General features: G+C 43.3%; 1 protein-coding gene across 1 annotated transcript in view; it reads left to right on the forward strand.

Annotated features, from left to right (window-relative positions):
• BRWD1 (bromodomain and WD repeat domain containing 1) overlaps positions 1-27,227 on the forward strand; it is a 125,822-nt gene that overhangs the window by 52,740 nt on the left and 45,855 nt on the right. The window contains exons 19-25 of the mRNA XM_051833556.2: positions 2,906-3,089; positions 5,302-5,395; positions 9,613-9,744; positions 14,829-14,923; positions 19,052-19,241; positions 22,673-22,798; positions 22,903-23,010. Coding sequence (XP_051689516.2) covers positions 2,906-3,089; positions 5,302-5,395; positions 9,613-9,744; positions 14,829-14,923; positions 19,052-19,241; positions 22,673-22,798; positions 22,903-23,010 — 929 coding nt within the window. The remainder of the gene's footprint in view (positions 1-2,905; positions 3,090-5,301; positions 5,396-9,612; positions 9,745-14,828; positions 14,924-19,051; positions 19,242-22,672; positions 22,799-22,902; positions 23,011-27,227) is intronic.

Raw genomic sequence — 27,227 nt, forward strand, 5'->3', positions numbered from 1 at the left:
CACATCGCCAGTCCCTAAAAATTTTTTTTAAAAATAAATCTGTTATTTGAGAGGCAGAGACAGAATTCTCATCCATTTGTTTACTCCCTAAGAGTGTTTAATTTTTAAGTAGAGTCACAGAGGCAACTGAAAAATTTTTTGTTCCAAAAATAATCTTTAGAAAATTGTGTTAGGGGTCCTGAGCTGTGGCATAGCAGGTTAAACCATTGCTGGCAGTGCCAGCATCCCATATTGTCAGGGGTTCAAATCCTGGCTTCACTTCCCATCCAGCTCCCTGCGAATTTGGGCTCCTCTTCCCACGTGGGAGATCCAGAAGTAGCTCCTGGATGCAGCCTGGCCCAGCTTCAGTCACTGTGGCCATTTGGAGAGTGAACCAGCGAATGGAAGAATCTCCCTGCCTCCCTCCCTCCCTCTCTCCAACTCTGCCTTTGAAATAAATAAAAATAAAAATAAAAATTAATATTAAAAAATTGCATTAAACAGGGGCAGATAATACAATGATAATTCTAGTTTTTGCTTGCTTGAATACATATAGTTTTTGAAAAGCTGCACTGCATAGACTACTGAATTTTCTTCTGAATCAGCCTTTGAGAGTGAATTGAAGACGTGTAACACGTTAACACTTCAATGATTCATCCTGTCTTCTCAGAATCAGCATCATTCTCTTACGGAACCAAAATACAGTGGTCATGCATCATTTGCAAACTTTGTTAATACAATCACTATCTAGTTAATACACTATCTAGTTATAGTCAGTAGTCACATTTCCATAATTGTCCTAGAATTGTCCTCCTCCACGTTTTTTTCCTTAATTTAGGTTTCAATCAAGTCATATTTGTTACGTTTAATTATTACGTTTTCGTTAAAATATTTATTAATTTATTTGAGAGGCAGAGAGAGACAGAGACAGACACAGGGAGAGAGCTCTTATCCTCTGGCGCACTCCCCAGATGCCCACAACAGCTAAGGTTGGGCCAGGCCACAACCAGGAGCTGGGAACTCAGTCTGATCTCCCATGTGGGTGGCAGGGAATCAAGTACTTGAAGTATCATCCACTGCCTCCCAAGTTGCTTGTTAGCTGGAAGATAGAATTGGAAATGGAACTCGGACTTGAACCCAGGCATTCCACTATGAGATAGTTGTCCCAGGTGGCATCTTAACTATGGTGTCAAACACGTGTCATTAGTGTGTATATATATATATTCAATTTTTTTTACAAACAGAGTGGGTAGTGAGAGAGAGAGACAAAGGTCTTCCTTTGCCGTTGGTTCACCCTCCAATGGCCGCCGTGGCCAGTGCACCGCGCTGATCCAAAGCCAGGAGCCAGGTGCTTCTCCTGGTCTCCCATGGGGTGCAGGGCCCAAGCACTTGGGCCATCCTCCACTGCACTCCTGGGCCACAGCAGACAGCTGGCCTGGAAGAGGGGCAACCGGGACAGAATCCAGCGCCCTGACCGGGACTAGAACCCAGTGTGCTGGCGCCGCTCGGCGGAGGATTAGTCTATTGAGCCGTGGCGCCGGCCATTAGTATATTTTTTAATCTAGAAAAGTTCCTTTTTGGTACCTTTGAAGGATTCCAGCCTATTTTACAAGTTTTTCCTCAATTTAGTTTTGCCTGATCATTTCCTCGTGATTAGATTTAGGTTAAGCCTTGCAGGTAGAGCTACTGAATGGTTGATACTGTGTCCTCAATTCATTCATAGCAGGAGGCACAAAATACACTTGTGTTTTGTACCTTGTTTTTTCCTTTAATGATGTGTTCTAGGGATCAGTCACTCCATATCACAGAGTTCTTCATCCGTTTTTATAGTTTTGTAGTCCTCTCCTTAGTGGAATAATTTCTGTTTGCGATCTGTGGGCATTTAAGTTATTTGTTAGACTTTGCTATTGTAATAATGTTGTGGTTAATAGTCTGTGTAAGTTTTATTCAAATTTTTGGAGAAGTTGAACAGTTAAAATTAGGATTTGTGTTTAATTCTCATTTCAACAGTTGTTTTTCAACATCATTTATTTCAATACATGTTAGAAGTATTACCAGGAATATTTAATGTCTTTTTAATGAAAGTTGTGTAGTGTATTCTGTAATACAGCTTGGTTCACATGTAGTTGGCAAGTAGAATGTAATGCATAGAAGAATGCAGAAATTGTGTTCATTCATGTGGATTTTTCTCTAGACAAGGAGACCTGGCATTGCTGGAGTAGGATTTGATAGCCTCCCACAGAAAAGATTCAGCATTCAGTTCCTCTGTTGCTTTAGTAGCAGGAACCTTTTCACTTGTAGTGTAAGAAAATACACACTTTGCTGTTCCCTCAGTAGAGGTTACTGTGTAGTTTTCTGTGTTCCCAGCTCACGGGATGTTGTTCTGCATCCTGTGCCCTCCTCAATGGCAGCCCCTCCAGCTCGGAGCTTCACCATCCTTCCTTGCAGTGTTTCCTCACCCGCTTACCAGCTCCAGGTCAAGTGCTGCCAGCATTTCCCTTCAACACTCTATTCCTGTGGCTTCTTAAGGTCTGCTTTTACAGCTGTCTGCCTGATTGTGCAGATTATCTCTTGAGTCACCTGGTTGTATAAGGCTCTTTGATTTGAGGAATCTGTTCAAAGACAACTTTCCCAAAAGGCGTGGAGTTTTTTTTTTTTTTTTTTTTGTATGAAGGAGTCAAGATTTTTAGGAATGTTAGAAAGTACACTAGAAAATGCTTGTACATTTTAGAATTTCAGAAAGTCTAAAAAATTGAAATTGAGGTTTAATTGTTAATGTGAATAAGATTTTTCTTTGAAAGTTCTTTTGAGTGGGTCCTTTTATTTTTAATATGTATCTTGGAAGGCAGAACATATGCTTGTTTCATGTCAAATGCATATTAATATGAAATTGTGTTGGAATCACTCCTTGATGATTTTTCCCTAGGTTTTAGAAGACTAAGTTTAGACATCCAGTCTCCTCCCAACATCGGTCTACGTCGCAGTGGCCAGGTTGAAGGTGTCCGTCAGATGCATCAGAATGCTCCCCGGAGTCAGATTGCTACGGAACGTGACCTGCAGGCTTGGAAACGAAGAGTGGTTGTACCAGAGGTACCACTAGGCATATTTAGGTTTGTTTGAGGTTACCTATTTATACTGTTTCTATCTTTAAAGATATATTCATGCGGTTATTTACACATTGCTTATCCCTTTAGTTGTGTAAATAATCACATAAAAATATGTTTTAAAGATTTATTTATTTCCTTGTAAGGTAGAGTGACAGATCCATCTTTCATCCAGTGGTTCACTCCCCACGTGCTCAGAACAGCTGGGGCTAGGCCAGGGTGAAGCCAAGAACCAGGAACTCCATCTGGGTCTCACACATAATCAGGGACCCAAGCACTTAGGCCATCATCTGCTGCTTCCTAGATCCGTATTCAGGGAACTGGATATGATATGAGACGCAGACATCCTGAGTAGCAGCTTAACCTGCTGTGCCATAACACCTGCCCCTAATGTACTGATGTTTGAGTTCTCATTGAAGTAGAGGCAGGAGATACTTTTAGTGATATATAAAATGTTTCTGTATTCCATCTCATTTGTGTCTCATAATAACTAATAACCTTGAAGACAGTTTTGGTTGAAAGTGTTTATTTCATATGTTTAGACAGGAGAGTATCAGCTGTTGGTGGAGCAATGTTGGGTACTGCTTACAAATTATACAGCTAATATGAGAAGGTTTTATAAGTAGACATTAAAGTAGTGAAAGAAAAACCTAGAAATGTGATGAAAGCATCATTATTGCAGTATAGTATAATTAAGCCTTAAATTTGTGTCTGAGTTTCATTGTTTTCAGAATTTAAAGTGTCTTTTGGGATAACTTCTCATTATCAAAACCAGGGGAAGCAAAAGGATTTGAAGAGTAGTTCCTTAAACACACAGTCGTTAATTATTTTGCCTAGAAGGAATAGATTTTTTCAGTAAATCATGACGGAGGTTCCTGTGTTTTTCTATCTTCTATCTTAGCTTCCAACCGTAAGTTCACAGATCTAAAACAGCTGCTGAGGCTCTAGCCATCACATGTCCTTATATGAGATAGGTTGAGATTCAGGCCATCCGAAGGAAGATAGACATAAGATAACGAGGGCATTTCTAGTCAGTGGGGCTTCCTGAAAGGAGCCAACTGGCACTTATGCTGATGACTCGTTGATTCAAACATTGTCATTGGACCATTCTAAGCTAGTAAGGTGGCTAAGTAATAGTGTGTACTTGAGCCTGCAGACAATCTAGGTGAAAATTGGGATACTGTTTCTCAGGAAAGGAGAATAGATTTTGTGAATCAAGTAGCTATGTGCCAAAGTATAATTTTTACAAAGAGTAAAGTTCTATAATTTCTACACTCAAAAATAAAGTTAACATGGGTTTTTATGAAGGAGATGCTAAATGAAGTAGTAGGAACCAGTACCTTTGGTTACATCTGTGTAACTGTTTATTAAGGTGTTATTTGATAAAGGATGAAGAGAATTTTCAGAATTTTTTTTCCTGACTATTCCAGTGTTTTGTGTTCATTGTGAAAAATTTAGGTAAAAGTTTGAAGATAAGTGATCCTACTGTGTAGAGCTATGAATGCATAATGTTGCTTCCTGTATAAGTAAATTCTATTTTGGGCAAGAATTCAGGCAAATAATTTGTATTGATCCAGTAGTAGTGGAAATTCTGTTCATTCTGAAAGAATGAATGGATTGCATGTATGCTGTAAGATCTTTTGTAATTCCACTTTGCTTAGCTGCTCATTTCATTTGGTCATCTCATTAGGAATGGGATTGCATACAGTTGAAGATTCTACTCATGAGGGCCTGGAGTGCTCCTTTGCTTAATTGTTTGGTAATGAATTGTATACAGTGTTTCACTGCCACAGTAAAGGGAAACATGATATATCAGGAATTTCATTTGGTTACAGGTGAAAAACCTCATTATATATTTCCTCAAGCACAGTAAAAATGGTGGGGCTGACAACTTGGGACGAGTTGAGTCTGATTTAGAAAACCTCTGCGGATTGAGTAATGTTCATTGTAATCTGAGTGAGTGCAGCTAGCTGTGCCTTCAGTGAAAAGTGTTTTCCTTAGAAAGGATTCATTCATTTATTTGAAAGGCAGAGGAGGGGGAACAATAGGGTTGGGGGAAAGAGTGCTAGCGATAGACTGATGGATGTGTCTGCTGGTTCACTTCCCAAGTGTATCGGTAGATGATTTGTAGAATTGTTTGATCAGCTTTTTCTACTTGTATCCTTCAGTTATTCAAATAAGTTCGCTAACGAATGTCATTGGATATTTAAATTTGTAGGAAGTTGGAAGATTTTCGAATAGAGAAAGGTGAGGAGGAAAGAAATCTTTACATTATAGGAAGAAAAAGGAAGAGTCTCCAACTCTCACAAAAGGTAACCTAAATTCTGCCTTCTTAGGAATAAGAAAATTAGAGATTAAATTGAAATAAAGTTTTGTTTTTGATTTATAAAGGTATTTTTACTGAAGCAAAAATATTTCTTGCAAAGGTTTTATTCTGGTATGGGATGTGCATCTCTTAACCCACCACCTAGCCCATTAAAATAATTAAGAAATTAATTTTTACAGTGTTGGAGAAGTTTTGAAAGATTTTTGAAACTTTGATTATATTGCTATTATGTATTCATACATCTGTAACTTGTATATGTAACTTGATGTAACTTAAGTAATTATTTTAGAAGTTACTCTGCAGATGGCAATAAAATGAAATGTGAACAGCTTTACTGTTTCTACTTTTTTGTTTTTCAAGATTCATTTTATTTATTTGAAAGAGTTACAGAGAGAGGTTGAGACAGAGATCTTCCATCTGCTGGTTCACTCCTTCAATGGCCGCAGTGGCCAGGGCTGAGCCAATCAGAAGCCAGGAGCTTCTTCCAAGTCTCCCATGTGGGTTGCAGGGGCCCAAGGACTTGGGCCATCTTCCACTGCTTTTCCAGGCTCATCAGCAGGGAGCTGGCTGGGAAATGGAGTAGCTGAGACTGGAACTGGCACTCACATGGAGTGCTGGAGCTGTTGGCTGGGGCTTTAACTTGCTGCGCTACAGCACCAGCCCCTACTTTAAGTTTTAACTTGAAAGTTTTACCCAGTTTTACGACCTGTATTGAGCAGAAAGACTTAAACTGTTTAACACAGACCGTATACCTCGTATATATGGCTTTCAAAGTTTGTACCAAAATGATCTTATCCCTTTAACTCCATTTTCATAGACTGAAGTTTATACATGTATCACACATAAATACATACCTATGTATTATCTGTGGGATTAAAATTTCGTGGAGGAGGCAGTTAAGAAAAGTCTGAATAGTTTGTAGTCCTGGTGATGTGAAGGAAAGGTTGGGAGACACTGATGCAAATGGAATCTTAGAGAATGTACTCTTTTGTGCCTGGCTTTGGTGAATTAACTTTGTGAGGTCAAAATGTGTTAATGAGTAGTTGTGTAATTCATTTGTCTTTATTATAAATATATGTTGGATTTTTTTTAGGATTCATTTATTTATTTGTAAGATAAAATTAGAAGGAGAGACAGAGATCTTTCATCTGCTGATTCACCCCCCAAATGGCTAAAACGGCCAAGACTGTGCCAGGTTGATGCCAGGAGCTTCTTCCTGGTCTCCCACATGGATGCAGGGGCCCAAGGACTTGGGCCATCTTCCATTGTTTTCCGAGGAGCATTAGCAGGAAACTGGATCAGAAGTGGAGCAATGGGGCTTTGAACTGGGACCCATATGGGATGCTGGCACTGCAGGCCACAGCTTAACCTGCGCCACAGCAATGGCCCCTTAATTGTCTATTCTTGAAGGACACTTCAGTTGTTTTTATATTTTAGCAATTAGGAATAATTTATTAACATTTTTGTACATCTTTTTATTTCTTTTGACTATATACCTTGGAATGAGATTGAGTTCTTTTTTTTTTTTTTTTGACAGGCATAGTGGACAGAGAGAGAGACAGAGAGAAAGGTCTTCCTTTGCCATCGGTTCACCCCCCAATGGCCGCTGTGGCCAGCGCACTGTGCTGATCCGAAGCCAGGAGCTAGGTGCTTCCTCCTGATCTCCCATGCAGGTGCAGGGTCCAAGCACTTGGACCATCTTCCACTGCACTCCCGGGCCACAGCAGAGAGCTGGACAGGAAGAGGAGCAACCGGGACAGAATCCAGCACCCTGACCAGGACTAGAACCTGGTATGCTGGCGCCACAGGCGGAGGATTAGCCTATTGAGCTGCAGCTCCGGCCGATATTGAGTTTTAAGATGTTTATTTTAAAAAAAAAATTGGTGTATTTTAAAAAATTGCACTGCTACCTAGATTGAGATTTGTTGAAACCTTTGTATAAATTTTTCCATTCTGTCTGGATCTCCCTTGCGGGTGGCAGGAACGCAACTACTTGAGCCATCACCAGCTGATGCCTTTACTTATGTATTCTACAGACCTTAAAAGGAAAAATACTAAGCTTGAGTTAGGAATATATGGCAGCCGGCGCCGTGGCTCAATAGGCTAATCCTCTGCCTTGCAGCGCCGGCACACCGGGTTCTAGTCCCGGTCAGGGCGCCAGATTCTGTCCCGGTTGCCCCTCTTCCAGGCCAACTCTCTGCTATGGCCCGTGAGTGCAGTGGAGGATGGCCCAAGTGCTTGGGCCCTGCACCCCATGGGAGACCAGGAGAAGCACCTGGCTCCTGCCATCGGATCAGCGCGGTGCGCCGGCCGCAGCACGCCGGCTGTGGCGGCCATTGGAGGGTGAACCAATGGCAAAAGGAAGACCTTTCTCTCTGTCTCTCTCACTGTCCACTCTGCCTGTCCAAATATATATATATATATATATATATATATATATATATATGGCAGGGGCTGGCGCTGTGGCTCAGTGGATTAAAGCCCTGGCCTGTAGCACTGGCTTCCCATATGGGTGCCGGTTCAAGTCCTGGCTGCTCCACTTTTGATCCAGCCCTCTGCTGTGGATGGCCTGGGAAAGCAGTAGAAGATGGCCCCAAGTCCTTGGGCCCCTGTACCCACATGGGGGACCCGGAAGAAGCTCCTGGCTTTGGATCAGCTCAGCTCTGGCCATTGCAGCCATTTGGAGAGGGAACCAGCAGATGGAAGACCTCTTTCTCTGTAACGTTGTCTTTCAAATAAAAAAAAAAAAAAAAAAAAAAAGAATATGTGGCAGTGGGGCTGGTGCTGTACCGTAACAGGTAAAGCTGCTGCCTGCAGTGTCAGCATCCCATATAGGGGCCAGTTCAAGACCTCGTTGCTCCAGTTCTGATCCAGCTCTCTGCTATGAACTGGTCAGGCAGTGGAAGATGGTCCAAGTCTTTGGGCCCCTGCACCCACATGGGAGACTCCGAGGAAACTCCTGGCTTCAGATATGCGCACCTCTGGCCATTGCAGCGAATTGGGGAGTGAACCCGAGGATGAAAGACCTCCCTCTTCTCTCTCTGCCTCTCCTTCTCTCTTTGTGTAACTCTGACTTGGAAATAATAAATAATTCTTTTAAAAACAGAACATATGTCAAAATATCATGTATTGAAAATATTTTTTTAAAAATTTATTTAATTTGAAAAGCAGAATTACTGAGAGAGATCTTGTATCTACTGTTTCACTCCCTAAATAGCCACAGCAGCTGGAGCTTGGTCAGATTGAATCCAGGAGACAGAAGAATTCCATCTGGGTTCTACTATGTGGGTGTAGGGTATCAATCACTTTAGCCATTCTCTGATGTTTTTCCAGGAACACTAATGGGGAACTGGATTGGAAGTGGAACAGCCAGGACTTGAATCTGGGGCTCATATTGGATGTGGTGGTTGAGTGGTGGCTTAACCTACCATGTCACAGTGCTGGCCCTGGAAATTTTCTTTCTTTCTTTAAGATTTATATATTTTTATTTGAAAGGCAGAGTTACATTCTCCAAATGCTTGTAACAAAGCCAGGCTGATGCCAGGAGCTTCATCTAGGTCTCCAGCGTGGGTGCTAGGGCTCAAGGAGTTGGGTCATTTTCTCGCTGCTTTCCCGGTACATTAGCAGGGAGCTGGATCAGAAATGGAGCAGCTGGAACTTTAACTGGCACCTGTATGGGATGCCAGTGCTGCAGGTGCCGGCTCAGCCTGCTACACTACAGCGCTGATCCCGAATATTTTTTCTTCCCTTCCTCTCCCCCTCCCCCTTCCCCTTTCCTTTAATTTATTTATTTGAGAGGCAGAGGCAGAGAGAGTGCTGGTTCACTCCCCAACTGGCTGCAGTGGCTGGAGCTGTGCCGATCTGAAGGCAGGAGCCAGGAGCTTCTTCTGGGTCTCTTGGTGGGTGTAGGGGCCCAAGGACTTGGGCCATCTACTACTACTGCTTTTCCCAGGCCATAGTAGAGAGCTGGATCAGAAGTGGAGCAGCCGGGACTCTAACCGACGCCCATATGGGATGCCAGCACTGCAGATGGTGGCTTTACCTGCTACACCACAGTGCCTACACCACAGCGCTGGCCCCAGATATTTCTTTTTTAATCCTGCATATTTTGACTGAAGTCCTTTCGGGAACTAATAGAAGAGCCATTTTTTTGACGCTGGCCTTACTTTGGTGTTGATTTTCATTCTCATGTTTATCTTTCAGACAGATTCAGTGGTGTTGGTGTCCCAGTCAAGACAGAGGACATGTAGGCGTAAATACCCCAATTATGGCAGAAGAAATGTTGGCCGGCGTGACTTGTCTTCTGAAAATGAATCTTCAGGCTCTGTAAGACATGTGAGTGTTGTAAATCTAAAATATGTATGAAAATTTTAAATGTATTTAAATTCTGTACTTTGAACTTACCCCATGTTTATATGAAATTATAGTATTCTGTAGAGATTACAGTGAAATTTCATGATGCAAATTTTTTAAAATAAAAGATAAGAGCTTTGTTGATTGTCACACCCTATATGTGTATACAGTCCACTAGTTTTGTTATAGGGACTGTTGTGTCATCATTACCATAATTCAGGTTTTTGAAAGAAATTTATTTTTAGGGGCTGACACTGTGGCATAGTAGTTAAGCCTCCCCAGCGGCATTGGCATCCCCTATAGGCTTCGGATCGACTCCTGTCTGTGGCACTTTTTTTTTTTTTTTAATTTAATTTTATTTATTTGACAGGTAAAGTTACAGAGAGAGAGAGAGAGAGAGAGGAGAGAGAGAAAGGTGTTCCTTCTGTTGGTTCCCTCCCTAAATGGCTGCAACAGCCGGAGCTGTGCCGATCCCAAGCCAGGAGCCAGGTGCCTCTTCCTGGTCTCCCATGGGGGTGCAGGGGCCCAAGCGCCTGGACCATCCTCTACTGCTTTCCCGGGCCACAGCAGAGAGCTGGACTGGAAGAAGAGCAACCGGGACTAGAACTGGTGCCCATATGGGATGCTGGCGCCACAGGTGGACGATTAACCTAGTGTGCCATGACGCCGGCCCCTGTGGCACTTCTGATCCAACTCTCCATTGGTGGCCTGGGAAAGCAGTGGAAGATGGCCCAAGCCCCTGGGCCCCTGTACCCACAGGGTAGCCCTAGAAGAAATTCCTCCTTGCTCCTGACTTCTGATTGGCTTAGTTCTGGCAATTGTGGAGTGAACCAAAGCATAGAAAACCTCTCTGTCTTCCTCTCTCTCTAGGTAATTCTGCCTCTCAATTGAATAAATATTTTTTTTAAAGATTTATTTATTTTGGAAGCCAGAGTTACAGAGAAATAGGGAGAGAGAGATCTTTCCATCTGCTGTCACTCCCCAGATGGTCACAGTGGTCAGCACTGGGCCAGGCGGAAGCCAGGAGATAGCAGTTCCATCAGTCTCATGTGGGTGGCAGGGGCCCAAGCAGTTGAGCCATCTTCTGCTTTTCCCAGGCTATTATCAAGGAGCTCATTTGGAAGTGGAGCAGCCAAGACATGAACTGGCTCCTGTTTGAGATGCCAGGATTGCTGGCCTTAGCTTTATCCTTGTGCCACAATGCTGGCCACTCAAAGAATATAAACTTTTGAGTGTTCTATAGCTTACAGTGTATGATTTAGGGAATTTGATAACTTATTTACTTATTTATAACTTGGAATAAAGGGTTACAGATTCTGGATTTGGGAGGAAGTAATACCCTCGTGAGTAAAGTATATAATTTGAAAACACTGAGTTTGCTATGCAACTCTGTTCTGACCACTGCCACTCAATGCCCTTGAGTTTGTCTAACATTGTGGACACTGTGGGATGCTTTCCTAAAGTCTTGCATAGGAGACCATTGTAGAGAGGCTAATGTAGTATAGGAGGATTAGTACTGTTCATGTGGAGGCACTGAAGTTAACGTTTAGTATTATTAGGAGTATACAAAGTCACAGGATAAGAATGATATGTAACAACTGCTTTAAAAAATAACCATTAATGCATTCTATTATGCCAGGCACACTGTTTGAAATGCCTTATACATTATCCAGTTTTCATTTTTTCAATAAGTAAGAGTTAAGGCAGTTGAGGAAACTGAGGTGCAGGTGTAGAGTTTCAGGAATTTCTGGAATTTGCATAAAAGGTTAGCATCATGACATCAAAGCACAGCCTCTGCCCTCCTGTTTACTTGAGGATTTGGAGAAATTACACTTTCCATTTTTATATAATTTTAGACAAGATTTCAAGAATAATAAATCCCTCTATAATCTTCACTGTGAATGCTGTCATTCTTCTGTGTGTATGAATTGTTTTTCTGATCATTTTCTGAGTTGCTTGTACATTTGCCCCTGTGTATTTCCAAAAAAACAAGGTTTATTCTCTGGTATTACCATCATTATCAAAATCAGGAAGTAAACGTCAATACATTTTTGAGAACTCTATAGATCTTATTCACGTTTCACCATTGGTCCAGTAGTCTTCATAGCAAAAAGGAAATCTTAGATCATATGTTGCATTCAGTTAGTTACCTTCAATCTAGTACAGATCCTCAGTTTTTTTTTTCCAGTATTATTGTCTGTGAAGATTTTGTACCAGGAATTTTGGTTAGTTTCACATTATACATGTTGACAGTGGGACTGTAGATAATAGTGTTGTTTCAGTGCATATTGTCAGAAGGGGGCTTTAATCAGGGTGCAGAACCAGGAATTCAACCCAGGGACTCTGCAATGGGATGTGGACTTCTGAATTGGTGTCTGACAACTAGGCCAGATGCCCATGTCTGGTGGTTGATTGGATGCTCACGTTGTCCAGGTTTCTGTTTAGAGAGTGTCTCTTCCCAGCTGCCCGTTTTCCCCTTTGCTTTCATTTTTCCTGTTAGTCACTGAACACTTGTATTCTGCCAGAAGAAATTGTGGACTCGGCTTGTAGTTTCTCTATCTTGCCACTGAAATTAGCCATTTCTCCAAAAAGTTTTACCGAGAGAATGTTACTTAACCAATATCTTGGCACTATGTTTGTTGCTACTGTGTTTCATTGCTTGAATTAATTTATTCTTTTTTAAGATTTATTTATTTATTTGAAAGACAGTTACAGAGAGAGAGGTCTTCCTTACACTGGTTCACTCTCCAGATAGCTGCAATAACTGGAGTTGTGCGAATCAGAAGCCAGGAGCCAGGAGCTTCTTCCAGGTCTCCCAGAAGGGTGCAGGGGCCCAAGGACTTGGGCCATCTTCTATTGCTTTCCCAGTCCATAGCAGAGAGCTGGATAGGAAGTGGAGTAGCAGAAATTTGAGGCAGTGCCCATATGGGATGCTGGCACTTTAGATGGCCGCTTTACCCGCTATGCCACAGTTCCGATCCTCATTGATTTTCAGTCCTTACAGCTGACTGACCAGGAAACATTCATGCTTTATGCAAAGACATGTCTTAATCTTTCTGTATCTCCATATCTGCTTTTGCTTATTCCAATTTTGATCTGATAACATGGTGTTTCAGCTGTTCCCCATAGTAAAGTCTGTTCTCTGGTTAGTTATTTATAATTTCTTTTTCTTTTTTTCTTTTCTTTCTTTTTTTGGACAGGCAGAGTGGACAGAGAGAGAGACAGAGAGAAAGGTCTTCCTTTGCCATTGGTTCACCCTCCAATGGCCGGCGCACTGCGCTGATCCGATGGCAGGAGCCAGGTATCCTGGTCTCCCATGGGGTGCATGGCCCAAGTACTTGGGCCATCCTCCACTGCACTCCCTGGCTACAGCAGAGAGCTGGCCTGGAAGAGGGGCAACCGGGATAGAATCCAGCGCCCCGACTGGGACTAGAACCCGGTGTGCCGGCACCACAAGGCGGAGGATTAGCCTAGTGAGCCGCGGCGCCGGCCAATTTCTTTTTCTTAATAGAATTTTATTAAAAGATTCATTTTATTTATTTGAAAGAGTTAGAGTTAGAGAGAAAGGTCTTCTATCTGCTGGTTCACTCCCCGGATGACCACAACGGCCAGAGTTGAGCTGATCAGGAGCCAGGAGCTTCTTTCAGGTCTCCCACTCAGGTGTAGGGGCCCAAGGACTTGAGCCATCTTCCACTGCTTTCCAAGGCCATAGCAGAGAGCTGGATTTTAAGTGGGGCAGCCGGGACTTGAACCAGAGTCCACATGGGTTGCCAGAGCTGCAGGCTGGGGCTTTAACTTTGTGCTACAGCGCCAGCCCCCTTAATAGAATTTTTAATGTTTTGTGTGGCTTAAGTTTTTAAAAATATTTGAGAGGCAGAGATAGCCAAGCAGAGAGGGGATAGAAAAGTAAAACAATGAGTACCTACACACCCTTTTTAGAGCAGCTAAAATCCAAAATATAACAACATTTACAGGGACTTAAATTTTTTTTACAGGATTGATTTATTTGTTTATTTGAAAGAATAACAGGCAGAGGTGGCAAGGTGGGGGTTGTCCATCTGCTGGTTTACTACCCAGATGTCTGCAATGGCTGGAGCTGGGCTGATCTGAATCCAGGAGCCAGGAGCTTCTTCCAGATCTCCCACGCGGGTGCAGAGGCCCAGGGACTTGGGCCATCACCATCTGCTTTCCCAAGCCATAGCAGAGAGCTGGATTGGAAGTGGAGCAGCCAGAACTTGATTGGCACCTATATGGGATGCAGGCACTGCAGGTGGCAGCTTTACTTGGTTTCCCACAGCATTGGCCCCAGTGACTTAATTTTTCTTTTAAAAAGATTGTTTATTTGAAAGGCAGAGTGAGAGAGATCTCTCCTCTGCTTCTCTCCTCAAATGCTTATAACAAGGGCCGGCACTTTGGTGCAATGTGACAGGGAGACCTCGAAGAAGTTCCTGGCTCCTGGCTTCAGATCAGCTCAGCTCTGGGTGTTGCAGTCATCTGGGGGAGTGAACCAGTGGATGGGAGACCTCTTTCTCTCTCTCTCTGTAACTCTGTAATTCAAATAAATAGAATAAATATATGGAAAAAAAAAAAGGCAAATGCTTGTAACAGTGAGGTGAGGCTGGGCGAAGTGAGGAGCCAGGAACTCAAGTGTTTGAGCCGTCCTCTGCTTCCTAGGGCACGTTGCTTAGGAAGTGGGTTCAAAGAGCAGCCGCGATATGACTGGGCGCTTTGATGTGTGATGCTCGTGGCTGATGTAGGTGTCCCAAGCAGCAGCGTAACTACTGTGCCATAACAACTGTCCCTTACAAGGACTTTATTAAAATCCCATTCTGTCACCCTTCATTTGGTTTTGTTGTTTTGATGAATAGTGGATGGGTTAAAAATTCTCTTTTGCTTTATGCCTTGGTAAGAAAAAGGATGTAGTGAAGAGGGTTGCTTTTTAAGTGTATCTAATCATATGTTAACTGATAATCATACGTGTTTCCTAGATGGGATGACTGTGAAGATTTTTTGATGTGTTATTTAACTTCAGAGATCAAGCTTTTTTTCCCTCTCTTGCAAATTAGGAGACTTCCTGTGATCAGAGTGAAGGTTCTTGTTCTTCAGAAGAAGACGAATGGAAAAGTGATAGAAAAAGTGACAGTTTCAGTGAAAGTTCAAGGTATCTGTTTTTAATTTTTCTGACCTTTTAAGCATTTTAGTTATAACGGAACTGTACTTGAAATGGAATTCCAGAAGTGAGAGTTTCCACTTGACTCTTAGCACTGACATTTAAACCTTAGCACACTTAGCACTGAGATTCAAATTTATTTAAAAGAAGCAAACTGTATTAACTGCTATTAAGGAAATATTTTTTGGATTCTTAGTTGACTGTCAGTGTTTCAGTCAGCCATGTTGGTCTGCATTTAAAAGGAGTAATAACAAAGTTTGTATTGTAACACCATCCATGTATTATTTGTAACTATGCATAGAAAAATTCCTGTCCTAAATGTCACTTAGTCATCTGCTTTCATGTTAATTACTTTGCTCCAAACCATAGTCATGTAGTCATGTACTTCTTGTTTTCTTTCCTGTTGTCTTTTTTTTTTTTTTAAAGATTTATTCATTTATCTGAAAAGTAGAGTTACAGAGAGGCAGAGGCAGAGAGAGAGAGAGGTCTTCCATCTGCTGGTTCACACCCCCGTTGGCCGCAGTGGCTGGAGCTGCACTGATCCGAAGCCAGGAGCTTCCTGCAGGCCGTCCACCGTGGTGCAGAGGCCCAAGGACTGGGCCATCCTGCACTGCTTTCCCAGGTGCACTAGCAGAGAGCTGGATCAGAAGTGGAACAGTCAGGACTCGAACCAGCACCCATGTGAGATGTTGGCACTGCAGGCGACAGCTTTACCGCTGGCCCCTCCTGTTGTCTTTTACTTCATTATAATTAGGACCTGGCATGATTTTTGTATAACCTAATTTCATATTTTGGTTTTAAAAAGTTTAGTTGAAAGGCAAAGAGAGAAGGAAAGAGGGAGAAAGATCTTCTGTCTATTGGTTCCCTCCCCCGAATGGCCACACAGCTGGGACTGGGCCAGGCTGAAGCCAGGAGCTCCATGTGGATCTTCCACGTGGGGATCAGGAGCCCCATACTTGAGTCATCTGCTGCTGCCTTCCTAGGATCATTAGTGGGATGCTGGTTTAGAAGCAGAGTACCTGGGACTTGAAGTGGTGCTCTGATATGATGGTGGTGTCACAAGCATCAGTCCAACCTACTACAGCAGAATGTCAGCCCCTGTCTTAGCTTTTTAAGTTTAGTTTTATATTATGGTGATACACATAATGCAGAAACATTATCTTAACCATTTTAGAGTGTGTAGTTTAGCAGAGTTACATTCACTTTGTTGCGCAGTTTCTAGAACAATGTTCCTCTTGCAAAAGTGAAATCCTTTACCAGTTTCACAATAACCCCCCCAAGCTCTTGGCAACCACCCTTTGCTTTCTGATTTGATAATCATTATCTTTTAATTTGCCTTTTCTTGACTTCCACATATTTATTTAGTAAATATAAATTTCCAAAGTATAGTTTATTGGCTTTCCCCCCATATTTTCCCTCCCACTTGCACCCCTCCCATCTCCCGCTCCCTCTCCCATTCTATTCACATCAAGATTCATTTTCAATTATCTTCATATACAGAAGATCGATATAAAGTAAAGATTTCATCAGTTTGCACCCACACAGAAACACAAAGTGTAAAATACTGTTTCAGTGCTAGTTATAGCATTACTTCACATTGGACAACACATTAAGGACAGATCCCACATGAGAATAAGTACACAGTGACTCATGTTGTTGACTTAACAATTTGACACTCTTGTTTATGGCGTTAGTAATCTCCCTAGGCTCTAGTCATGAGTTGCCAAGGCCATGGAAGCCTTTTGAGTTCGCTGACTTCGATCTTATTCTGACAGGGTCATAGTCAAAGTGGAAGTTCTTTCCTCCCTTCAGAGAAAGGTACCTCCTTTGATGGCCTGTTCTTTCCACTGGGATCTCACTCACAGAGATCTTTCATTTAGGCTTTTTTTTTTTTTTTTTTTTTTTTTTTGCCAGAGTGTCTTAGCTTTCCATGCCTAAAATACTCTCAAGGGGTCTTCAGCCAGATCTGAATGCCTTAAGGACCGATACAATCCCATCAAGGTGGCATGTACCAATGCCATCTCACTAGTTCAAGTGATCAATTTCAGTTCACAATTGATCACACTGATAGGTCTAAGAGTCAAAGGATCACACAAACAAGACTAGTGTCTGCTAATACTAACTGATAGGATCAAAAAGGGAGAGAACGATCCATCATGGGAAGCGGGATACACAGCAGACTCATAGAATGGCAGATGTCCTAAATAGCACTCTGGCCTCTTGACTTTATTTGTAAAGAGCAAAAGCTTCTGTAATTTTTAAAAAAAGATTTATTTATTTACTTCAGAAGCAGTTACAGAGGGAGAGACAGAGAGGTCTTCCACTTGCTGATTTACTTGTCAAATGGCTGCAGTGGTTGGAGCTGCACTGATTCAAAGCCTGGAGCCAGGAGCTTCCTTTGGGTCTTCCACATGTGTGCAGGGGCCCAAGCACTTGAGCCGTCTTACGCTGCTTTTCCAGGCCATCAACGGGGAGCTGGATTGGAAGTGGAAAAGCTAGGACTCTAACCGGCACCCATATGGGATACCAGTGCTTCAGGCGGATACTTAGCCCATTGTGATTGTTGAAAATATTTATTTATTTGAAAAACAGAATCACAGAGAGAGAGAGAGAGAGAGAGATATGGTTCACTCCCCAGATGGCCGCAGTGGCTGGAGCTACAGCAATATGTAGCCAGGAGCCAGGAACTCTCTCTGGGTCTCCCACGTAAGTGGAGGGGCCCAGGGACTTGAGCCATTTTCCACTGCTTTCCCAGGCCACAGCAGAGAGCTGGATTGAAAGTGAGCAGCCAGGGCTGGCGCCGTGGCGTAGCGGGTAGAGTGATAAATAAATAAGTCTTTAAAAAAACAACAAAAAAATGAAGGAGCCGGGACTTGAACTGACACCCATGTGGGATGCCGCACTTCAGGTGGCGGCTTTTACCTGCTATGCCACAGCACCAGTCCAACCTACTGTAATATTTATATGCAGTTCTTTTTTACGTTTTAGAAATGAGTTTAAAAACATGGGTTTTTGTGTGTCTGATTTAAGTAGATTGAGAAGTGTATGGTTGAAACTTGGGCAGGAATAGGCCCAATAGAGAGACCTTTAACGTCTGTATCTCTGTTTGATGATGTTAATAATAGCTCAGGGGCTTGTTTTGTTTTCATTGCTTTCTTCTTTGGTGTTGTATATGCTCCAGGTGTGTCAATGATTAGCTCTTTTCTTGAATTTCTGTCATTAGGGAATTCCCTGCCTTGAAAAAAATATCACAATACAACTTTGTTTTTGAAGTCATGCTTCCCTTGGACTTCCCAGTGTATTTATTGATGGCTTCTGATTCCAATTAAAATGCCTCGTCTATACCTCAGCCTCCAGTAATGTGGTGGAGGGGGTCAGCTCTTGGTGTTTTGTGAGATCTCTTCTTATGCCTTTGGGCCTCATAATTTGAAGGAGGAGTTATTGGTTGGCTGCAGATGTTTTTTTCCGTTAGACCTCACCTGTAGTTTACTTGTGAAAAATTCTGAAACTTACATTTCTTTCTGGTTTCCAACATCAGTGGAGATTTCTCTTTTTTTTTTTTTTTTTTTTTGACAGGCAGAGTGGACAGTGAGAGAGAGAGAGAGACAGAGAGAAAGGTCTTCCTTTTGCCGTTGGTTCACCCTCCAATGGCCGCCGCGGCCGGCGCGCTGCTGCCGGCGCACCGCGCTGATCCGATGGCAGGAGCCAGGAGCCAGGTGCTTTTCCTGGTCTCCCATGGGGTGCAGGGCCCAAGCACCTGGGCCATCCTCCACTGCACTCCCGGGCCACAGCAGAGAGCTGGCCTGGAAGAGGGGCAACCGGGACAGAATCCGGCGCCCCGACCGGGACTAGAACCCGGTGTGCCGGCGCCGCTAGGCGGAGGATTAGCCTAGTGAGCCGCGGCGCCGGCCGGAGATTTCTCTTTTTTGCCATCTTTGTTGTGATCCTCTGTCGTTTCATTCTTCACTGTTAGTGTGGGGAGGGTGTTCCATGTACATCTGCCTAGGATCCTCCTTCCTGCTCTGTCCCTCCTCTTCTCTCCCCGTAAGGTGTTTCATTAGCTTGCTGTCAGTGCTTAGATTCCGATTCCATATTCCTTACGACATTCCCCTTCTCCAGTGACTCTTCATCCAGATATTCCGATTGGACAGCCGATGCAGGCATCAATTTACAGCCTCCTTTACGAATGTCCTGTCGTCGACGAATTACCAGGTTCTGTAGTAGTTCAGAAGATGAAATGTCTACTGAGAATTTATCACCTCCAAAAAGACGACGGAAGAGAAAGAAAGATAGTAAACCTAAAAAAGAGGTAAGAAAAGTTACACATCTTGTGATTTGGTAGTTGTTTTTAGCTGTTATTTATACTCCTGTGGAAGCGGTGTGTGGAAATGTCGCCTTTCTACTTTGTGCTTATTGACTAGTAGGGCTGGTGTTTTTTGCAAAAATGAAAGAAGTAGAAGGAAGGAGAGGGTTGAGGAAGAAGGGAAGTTAGTATTGTTATCTTAGAATTGTACCTATGAAATACATGAAATCTGTTCTCTTTATATTAATAAAAATTAAATAAAGTAGCATTGAGTAAGATACAAAGTAACATGTATATATGCTTTTTATAGAAGTGTTCTTTTTTACTTTTAGATCTATTTTGAAAGAGTTGGCAGCGAGAGAGGGAGAGATGTCCTTCATCTGTTGGTTCACTCCCCAAATGACCACAGCAGCCAGAGCTAGGCTAGGCCAAAACTAGCACCCAGGAGCTTCAGCTTGGATGGCAGGGGCCCAAACACTTGAGCCATCTTCTACTGCTTTCCCCAGGCCATTAGGAGAGAGCTGGATTGGAAGTGGAGCTGCTGGGATATGAACCGTTGCTCCATGTGGGAGACCAGTATTGCAGGTCTTACTTGCTGCACCACAATGCTGGCCCCAAAAGGCTACTTTATTACTGACACTTTTACATCAGTACTGTTTTGGATTTGACTGGTAAACCTTTTCATAAAAAAAATTTAAAGGGAAAGCTCTGTTTTACCCAGAATTGCACTTTAGCGCTTGTTTGTCTCCTTTTAATTTCAACACCACACATAGACTTCAAGACAATTTGAGATACTTTCTTATTTTGTCTGTTAATGCCATTTTTAGTTATTGTTTTAGATGTCATCGTCATACTCTTCTCTTGATTTTGCTTTTTTCTTCTGTTACACAAGGGTACTTCAAAATGTTTGCAGAAAATGGAAGTTAGTGCAAATAATTTTGAAGTCATTCATATAAGGCTATTCAGAAAGTTCATAGCCCGTGTGGATTTAAACAATATGCATAGATTCAAAATTTTTTCTTTTTGCCAAACTTACCCTTTTCTTTTTAAAAATATCTATTTATTTGAAAGTTACAGAGAGATAGATATCCACTATCCACTGGTTCACTCCCCAGATGGCTGCAGTGGTCAAGGCTGGGCCAGGCTGAAGCCAGGAGTCAGGAACTCCATCTGGTTCTCTCTTGTGGATAGCAGGGGCCCAAGTCCTTGGGCCACCTTCTGCTGCTTTACCAGGCACATTAACAGGGAACTGGACTGAAAGAGGAGCACCCAGGACTAAAAGGAGCACCACCCAGGTGTGGCAGACAGCACCTTAACCCTCTATACCACAATGCCAACCCCCAAACTTTTAATTTGATTTTTCCATGAACTTTCTGAAGTACCCTCATATGTATGTTGTATGGGATTATCTTGTGTGGGTAGTCACTTTTTTAATGGTGTTAAATTTTTGTATTTGTTGTCCATTGTGTAACAAATTACCCAGAATCTTCGGTTTACAAGAATAAACATTTACTATTCTTTGATCTGGTAGATTGTCTGGCCCTGGTGTGGTCAGCTGAGGGCATGAGTAGGCCTGAGTGATGGTCTTCCCTTGCTTATTCACATGCCAGTTGTCTGTGACCTCAGTTTGTTTTCATGTGTGTATCTCCTTGAGACTGGCCGCTTGAGTGTCCTCAGAGTGAGAGGTCCAGAATGAGCAAAGAAGTGCTCTGTTGATTTTCATGGCTCACTGTTAAAGTGGCACAGGGTGCTTCTGAGTCACTGAGTCCTGCTCATACCAGGAGGACGGGGCATAATGTCCACCTCTTGAAGGGGACTGGAGGACGATCAAGAAGTTGGTGGTCACGTTTTAGAATCACTAGTTTCAGAACCTCAGATCAAGAGGCACTTGTTGCAGAATAGAGTTTTTACCACAATAGGCTATATGTGGGAGAGGAGTTAGGTTGGTAATTAGCCCCCTACCATGGTGTGAAAAGTGGCATGAAGAACCTACCAGAAAATTTGGAGATGATGCTAGAAAAGTTCCAGGTAGGTCTGCAGTGCTTTTAGAAGTAATATCCTGGGGCCGGCGCTGTGGCTCACTTGGCTAATCCTCCGTCTGTGGCACCAGAATCCCATACGGGCTCCGGTTCTAGTCCCGGTTGCTCCTCTTCTAGTCCAGCTCTCTGCTGTGGCCCAGGAAGGCAGTGGAGGATGGCCCAAGTCCTTGGGCTCTGCACCCGCATGGGAGACCAGGAGGAAGCACCTGGCTCCTGGCTTCGGATCGTTGTAGCTCTGGCTGTGGCAGCCATTTGGGGGGTGAACCAGCGGAAGGGAGACCTTTCTCTCTGTCTCTCTCACTAACTGTCAAATAAAAAAAAAGTAATATCCTTGGGGCCAGCACTGTGGCTCAGCAGGTTAAATCACCACCCTGAAGTGCCAGCATCCCATATGGCCTTTGGAAATCCCACTGGGTCCATTTAGGGAATGAACCAGTGAATGAAAGATTTTTCTAATTCTCAAATAATTCTTTCAAAAAAAAAAAGTAATATATTCGAGTGTATGTTATGGAACCAAATGTCTTTGTTGGTTAAAAACTAATTATTGGAAACATAAACCTTAGAACGTACATGTGGAAAAATAGTCATTCTGGTGCTGGCATATTGGCTCAGTGGGCTAAGCTGCAGCTCACGCAAGCATCCTGTGTTGGAGCGCCGTTGCTAGTCCCAGCTACTCTGCTTCCAGTCCAGCTCACTGCTCATGTGTCTGGGAAGGAAGTGGAAGATGGCCCAAGTATTTGGGCCATTACCACTTGTGGGAGTGGGAGTGACCCTGATGGAGTTCCTGCTTCTGGTTTTGGCCTGGCTGAGCCCTGACTGTTGGAGCCATTTTGGCAGTGAACCAGCAGATGAAAGCTGTGTCTTTGATGTGCTGCCTTGCAAATTTAAATAAATAAATGTTAAAAAAAAAATAGGCATTCCGAATTGTAAAGATTTATTTTTTTTTCAGTTAAACACTGGCTGTTTTTCTTTCCTTTTCTTTTCTTTCTTTCTTTTTTTCTTTTCTTTTCTTTTCTTTTTTTTTTTTTTGAGATTTATTTACTTACTTGAAAGGCAGAGTTATAAAGAAAGATGGAGAGATACACAAAGTGCTCTTCCATACGCTGGTTCACTCTTCGAATGGTTGTAGTGGCCTGGGTGGGGCCAGGCAAGCCGGAACCTGCAACTCTGTCTAGGCCTCCCAGGTGGGTGGCAGGGCCCGAGTACTGGGGCCCTTCTGCTGCTTTTCCAGGTGTGTTACGAGGAGCTGGATTAGAGGTGGAACAGCTTGCACTAGAGCTGGTGCTCCTATCTAGATGCTGGCATGCTGGCGTTGCCAGAGACAGCTTAACCTGCTGGGCCGCAGTGCCAGCCCCAAGCGCTCTCTATACTAAACATTTTGTCTCTTTGCTTTGGCAGAATTTGCGTAGAATGACTCCAGCAGAGCTAGCAAATATGGAGCATTTATATGAATTTCATCCTCCAGTGTGGATAACTGACACAGCACTTCGAAAGTCTCCTTTTGTTCCTCAGATGGGTGATGAGGTGAGAATAATGAATGTTAAAAATATCAGTGTGGAACAAGAAACAAAATTTGTATTGCTGTTTAGGTTTCTATTAATTTTGGAACCTATACTTCCCTTTTCTAGGTAATATATTTTCGACAGGGTCATGAAGCTTATATTGAAGCAGTCAGAAGAAACAACATTTATGAACTAAACCCTAACAAGGAGCCATGGAGAAAAATGGATCTTCGGGTAGGATAATGGTGTAGAATCATTGAATCAGTAGCATATCAAGAGTATGATGATGGTAAACTATTAAACATCAACAGATTTGCAAAATGCTCATCTTGAACAATCTATGTCTGGATTTCAGGTTTTCTTCACAGCAAAATAAACTTATTTTTAAATTCCATCTTCCATGAATTTAAAAGAATTACTCTCGTATCTCAATAACTTAGTTATAAATCCATTTCAAAACATCTTAGAAACACACTTCTTTGGTTTTTACTTATTTAATTTGAGAGGCTGAGAGGCAGAGAGATAGTGCTTCCACTGAACCCTGATAACTCCCCTCTGGGATGCAGATTTTAAGATTTATTTATTTATTTGAATATCAGAGCTACAGAGAGGGAGAGACAGAGCTACCTTTCACCCACTGGTTCACTCCCTAATGGCTGCAGTGGCCAGGGCTGTGTCAAGCTAAAGCCAGGCACTACATCTCTATCTCCCATGTGGATATAGGGTTGGGCCATCTTCTGCTTTTCGCAGTCCATAAGCAGGGAGCTGGATTGGAAGCAGAGCAGCTGGGACACGAAACAGTGCCCATATGGATCCCTGCATTGCAGGCAGAGGCTTTTACCTGATAGGCTATGTTCTCTGGGATGCTGTCTTAGTCCCTAGAACTCCTTCCTGCCTCTGGGATCATGCTTAGTTTCTCTCTTTCCTACTTTTAAATAAAACAGTCCTGCTATAAGCTGCCAAGCCTTAAAATCCAGTGGGGGCTGGCGCCGCGGCTCAATAGGCTAATCCTCCACCTAGTGGTGCCGGCACACTGGGTTCTAGTCCTGGTTGCCCCTCTTCCAGGCCAGGTCTCTGCTCTGGCCCGGGACTGCAGTGGAGGATGGCCCAAGTGCTTGGGCCCTGCACCCCATGGGAGACCAGGAGAAGCACCTGGCTCCTGCCTTCGGATCAGCGCAGTGCGCCAGCCGCGGCAGCCATTGGAGGGTGAACCAACGGCAAAGGAAGACCTTTCTGTCTGTCTCTCTCACTGTCCACTCTGCTTGTCAAAACAAACAAACAAACAAACAAACCACCAAACAAACAAAAAGATCCAGTGGGATGGTGTATCTGTCGATGGGTATGCAATTTTTACGTTGCTGATTGATGTGTAAAAGGTTAAGTGTGGCAATATGGAGTCTCTCTGAGGAAGCCAGTGCGTGGCACTATATATGAGGCTAAGTCAGAAAGTTCATGGAAAACCATAATTAAAGATGTGGGTTTATTTTGGTGGACAAAAGTCTGTTGGTACAAAAAGCTTTTTTTTCCTTAGGTAGAAAATGATTGATGTACTATGAAAAAGCTCCGTGGATTAAAATTTTTTTTCTTGGCACCAGAATAATTCCAGATCTTAAAATTTCATTTTCTGTGAATTTTTAGAAGTACCTTCATAAATTTATTTGTTAATCTTTCTAAAAAGTTTATTTATTGTAAGTTTATTTTAAAGCTAGTCTGTCTCATATTTCCTTCCTTCGCTCCCTCCCCCTCACTTGTGCGTGCGTACACACACACACACAGAAAGTTGGAGGGATCTCCCATCCATTGGTTTGATCCTCAGATGCCTGTAACAGATAGCGTATTGCCAGCGCAGTCTAGGTTTTCTATCTGAGTGGTGGGGACCCGAGTAGTGGAGCCGTCACCACTGCCTCTCGGGCTGCACGTTAGCAGGAAGATGGCATTGGGAGTGGAGCCAGGAGTCAGATGCAGCGTTCTGGTTAGGGGTGCATGCAAGCTCCCCAAGTGGCTTTTTTTTTTTTTATTTTTTTTATTTTTATTTTTTATTTTTTGACAGGCAGAGTGGACAGTGAGAGAGAGAGACAGAGAGAAAGGTCTTCCTTTGCCGTTGGTTCACCCTCCAATGGCCGCCGCGGCCGGCGCGCTGCGGCCGGCGCACCGCGCTGATCTGATGGCAGGAGCCAGGAGCCAGGTGTTTCTCCTGGTCTCCCATGGGGTGCAGGGCCCAAGCACTTGGGCCATCCTCCACTGCACTCCCTGGCCACAGCAGAGAGCTGGCCTGGAAGAGGGGCAACCGGGACAGAATCCGGCGCCCTGACCGGCACTAGAACCCGGAGTGCCGGCGCCGCTAGGCAGAGGATTAGCCTAGTGAGCCGCGGCGCCGGCCCCCAAGTGGCTTCTTAACCACTGTGGCAAACACCTGCCTCTGTCGGTCTCAGAGATAGTTACAGCAAGACAGATTTCAGAAGAAGAGATGAAACCTTTCAGGAAAGAAAATAGGGAGTGTGGCTGAGCCGTGGAGAGGCTTGTGTTCCAAACAGGAGCGCCTGTGTGCGGTCCCACGTCTGGCTCCTGCTCCAGCGCTCTGCTATGCAGATCCTGTGGTGGTGCTCCTGCCACCATGTATGAGAGCTGGGTCAGGCTCCTGGTTTTGTCTCCTGGGCTTGGTCTGGAGCTGTGTGTGCCTGTCGGTAATGAAAAGTTGGATAGGAGCTTCTTATGTCTCTCAGCCTCTTTAAAAAATAAACAAAACAAAACATTAAAATTATAAAAAATTAGAATGAAGGTTTGACCTCAAGCATCATAAAATAAGGAAATAACTTTACCTTTCCAATATTTACTCAGTTTTTTACTTTTTAGTTTAAGAAAGAAAATACCACATATTAGTGAATAGCGAAGATTTTGTTTTGCCAGCAATTATTCAAATTGCTGATAAGCTGCATGAAGAGGTCCACACTTTGTATATATATGTATATATGTGTGTATATATATATGTATAATAATTGTTGAATGAGTGGTAGATACAGTTTCACAATGCATTACTAGGAAAGAAAGTGGGATGCAAATTGCTATTTGTTATAACAATTTTTAAATTAAAAAAAATTTATATAAGGGAGAGCTGGTGTTGTGATGTAATTGGTTAAGCCTTTGCCTGCAGTGCCAGCATCCCATATGGGCACTGGTTTGAGTCCCGTCTGCTTGGCTTCCAATCTAGCTCCTGCTTATGCATCTGGGAAAGCAGTGGAAAATCACCCAAGTCCTTAGGTCCTTACACTACATGGGAGACCTGGTAGAAGCGCCTGACTCCTGGTTTTGGCCTGGTCCAACCCAGGCTGTTAAAGTCATTTGGGGAGTGAACCAGCATGCAGAGGATCTCTCCCTCTCTTCCCTCTGTAACTCTGGCTTCAAATAAACAAAATAAAATCTTAAAAAAAATTTATAAAGAGAACAAACTTCATGTGTTTTGTATATACACTTTTAAGAATATAGTGATACTCCCCAACCTACCGTCCCTCCCACCCTCCTACTTTTTTTTTTTTAATTTTTATAATGATATGACATGCTTTGTTTCTTTTTTTAGAGATCTCTTTCTCTCTCTCTCTCTTCTTTTAAAAATGTGTTTCTTTTTTTATGTATTTATTTATTTGAAAGTTAGAGTTACAGAGAGAGAGAGAGAGAGAGAGAGAGGTCTTCCATGTGATGGTTCACTCCCCAGATGGCTGCAACGGCTGGAGCTGCGCTGATCTGAAGCCAGGAGCCAGGAGCTTCTTCCAGGTCTCCCACGCAGGTGCAGGGGCCCAAAGACTTGGGCAATCTGCTGCTGCTATCCCAGGCCACAGTGGAGAGCTGGATCAGAAGAGAATCAGCTGGGACTAGACCAGGTGCCCATATGGGATGCTGGCGCTTCAGGCCAAGGCGTTAACCTGCACCACAGCACTGGCCCCTTGTTTATTTCTTTTGGAAGTCAGTTACAGAGAGATAGGGAGAGATCTTCCATCTGCTGGTTCACTTCCCAAATGGCTGCAATGGCCAGGGGTGGGCCAATCCAGAGCCAGGAACCCTGAGCTGCTTCTGGGTCTCCCACCTGAATACAGGGGCCCAAGCCCTTGGGATGTCATCTGCTGTGTTCCCAGATACATTACCAGGGAGCTGGATGGGAAGTGGAGCAGCCGGAACTCTAACTGGCGCCCACATGGGGTACCAGCATTGCAGGCAGTGGCTTAACCTGTTACACCACAACACTGGCCTGTGAATGATAACCATTCTAGCTGGGGGGAGGTGAAATCTCATTGTGGTTTTTATTTGCATTTCCCTGATAGCTAGCGATCCTGAGCGTCGTCAGGTTTCTGTTGGCTATTTGTATTTCATCCTTTGAAAAATACCTGTTTGTATTGTTGCCCCATTTCTTAACAGGAATGCTTATTTTGTTGTTGAGTTTCTTGAGTTGTTTATATCCT

The sequence above is a fragment of the Oryctolagus cuniculus genome, chromosome 4, assembly GCF_964237555.1.
Source record: "Oryctolagus cuniculus chromosome 4, mOryCun1.1, whole genome shotgun sequence".
NCBI classification, from domain to species: Eukaryota; Metazoa; Chordata; class Mammalia; order Lagomorpha; family Leporidae; genus Oryctolagus; species Oryctolagus cuniculus.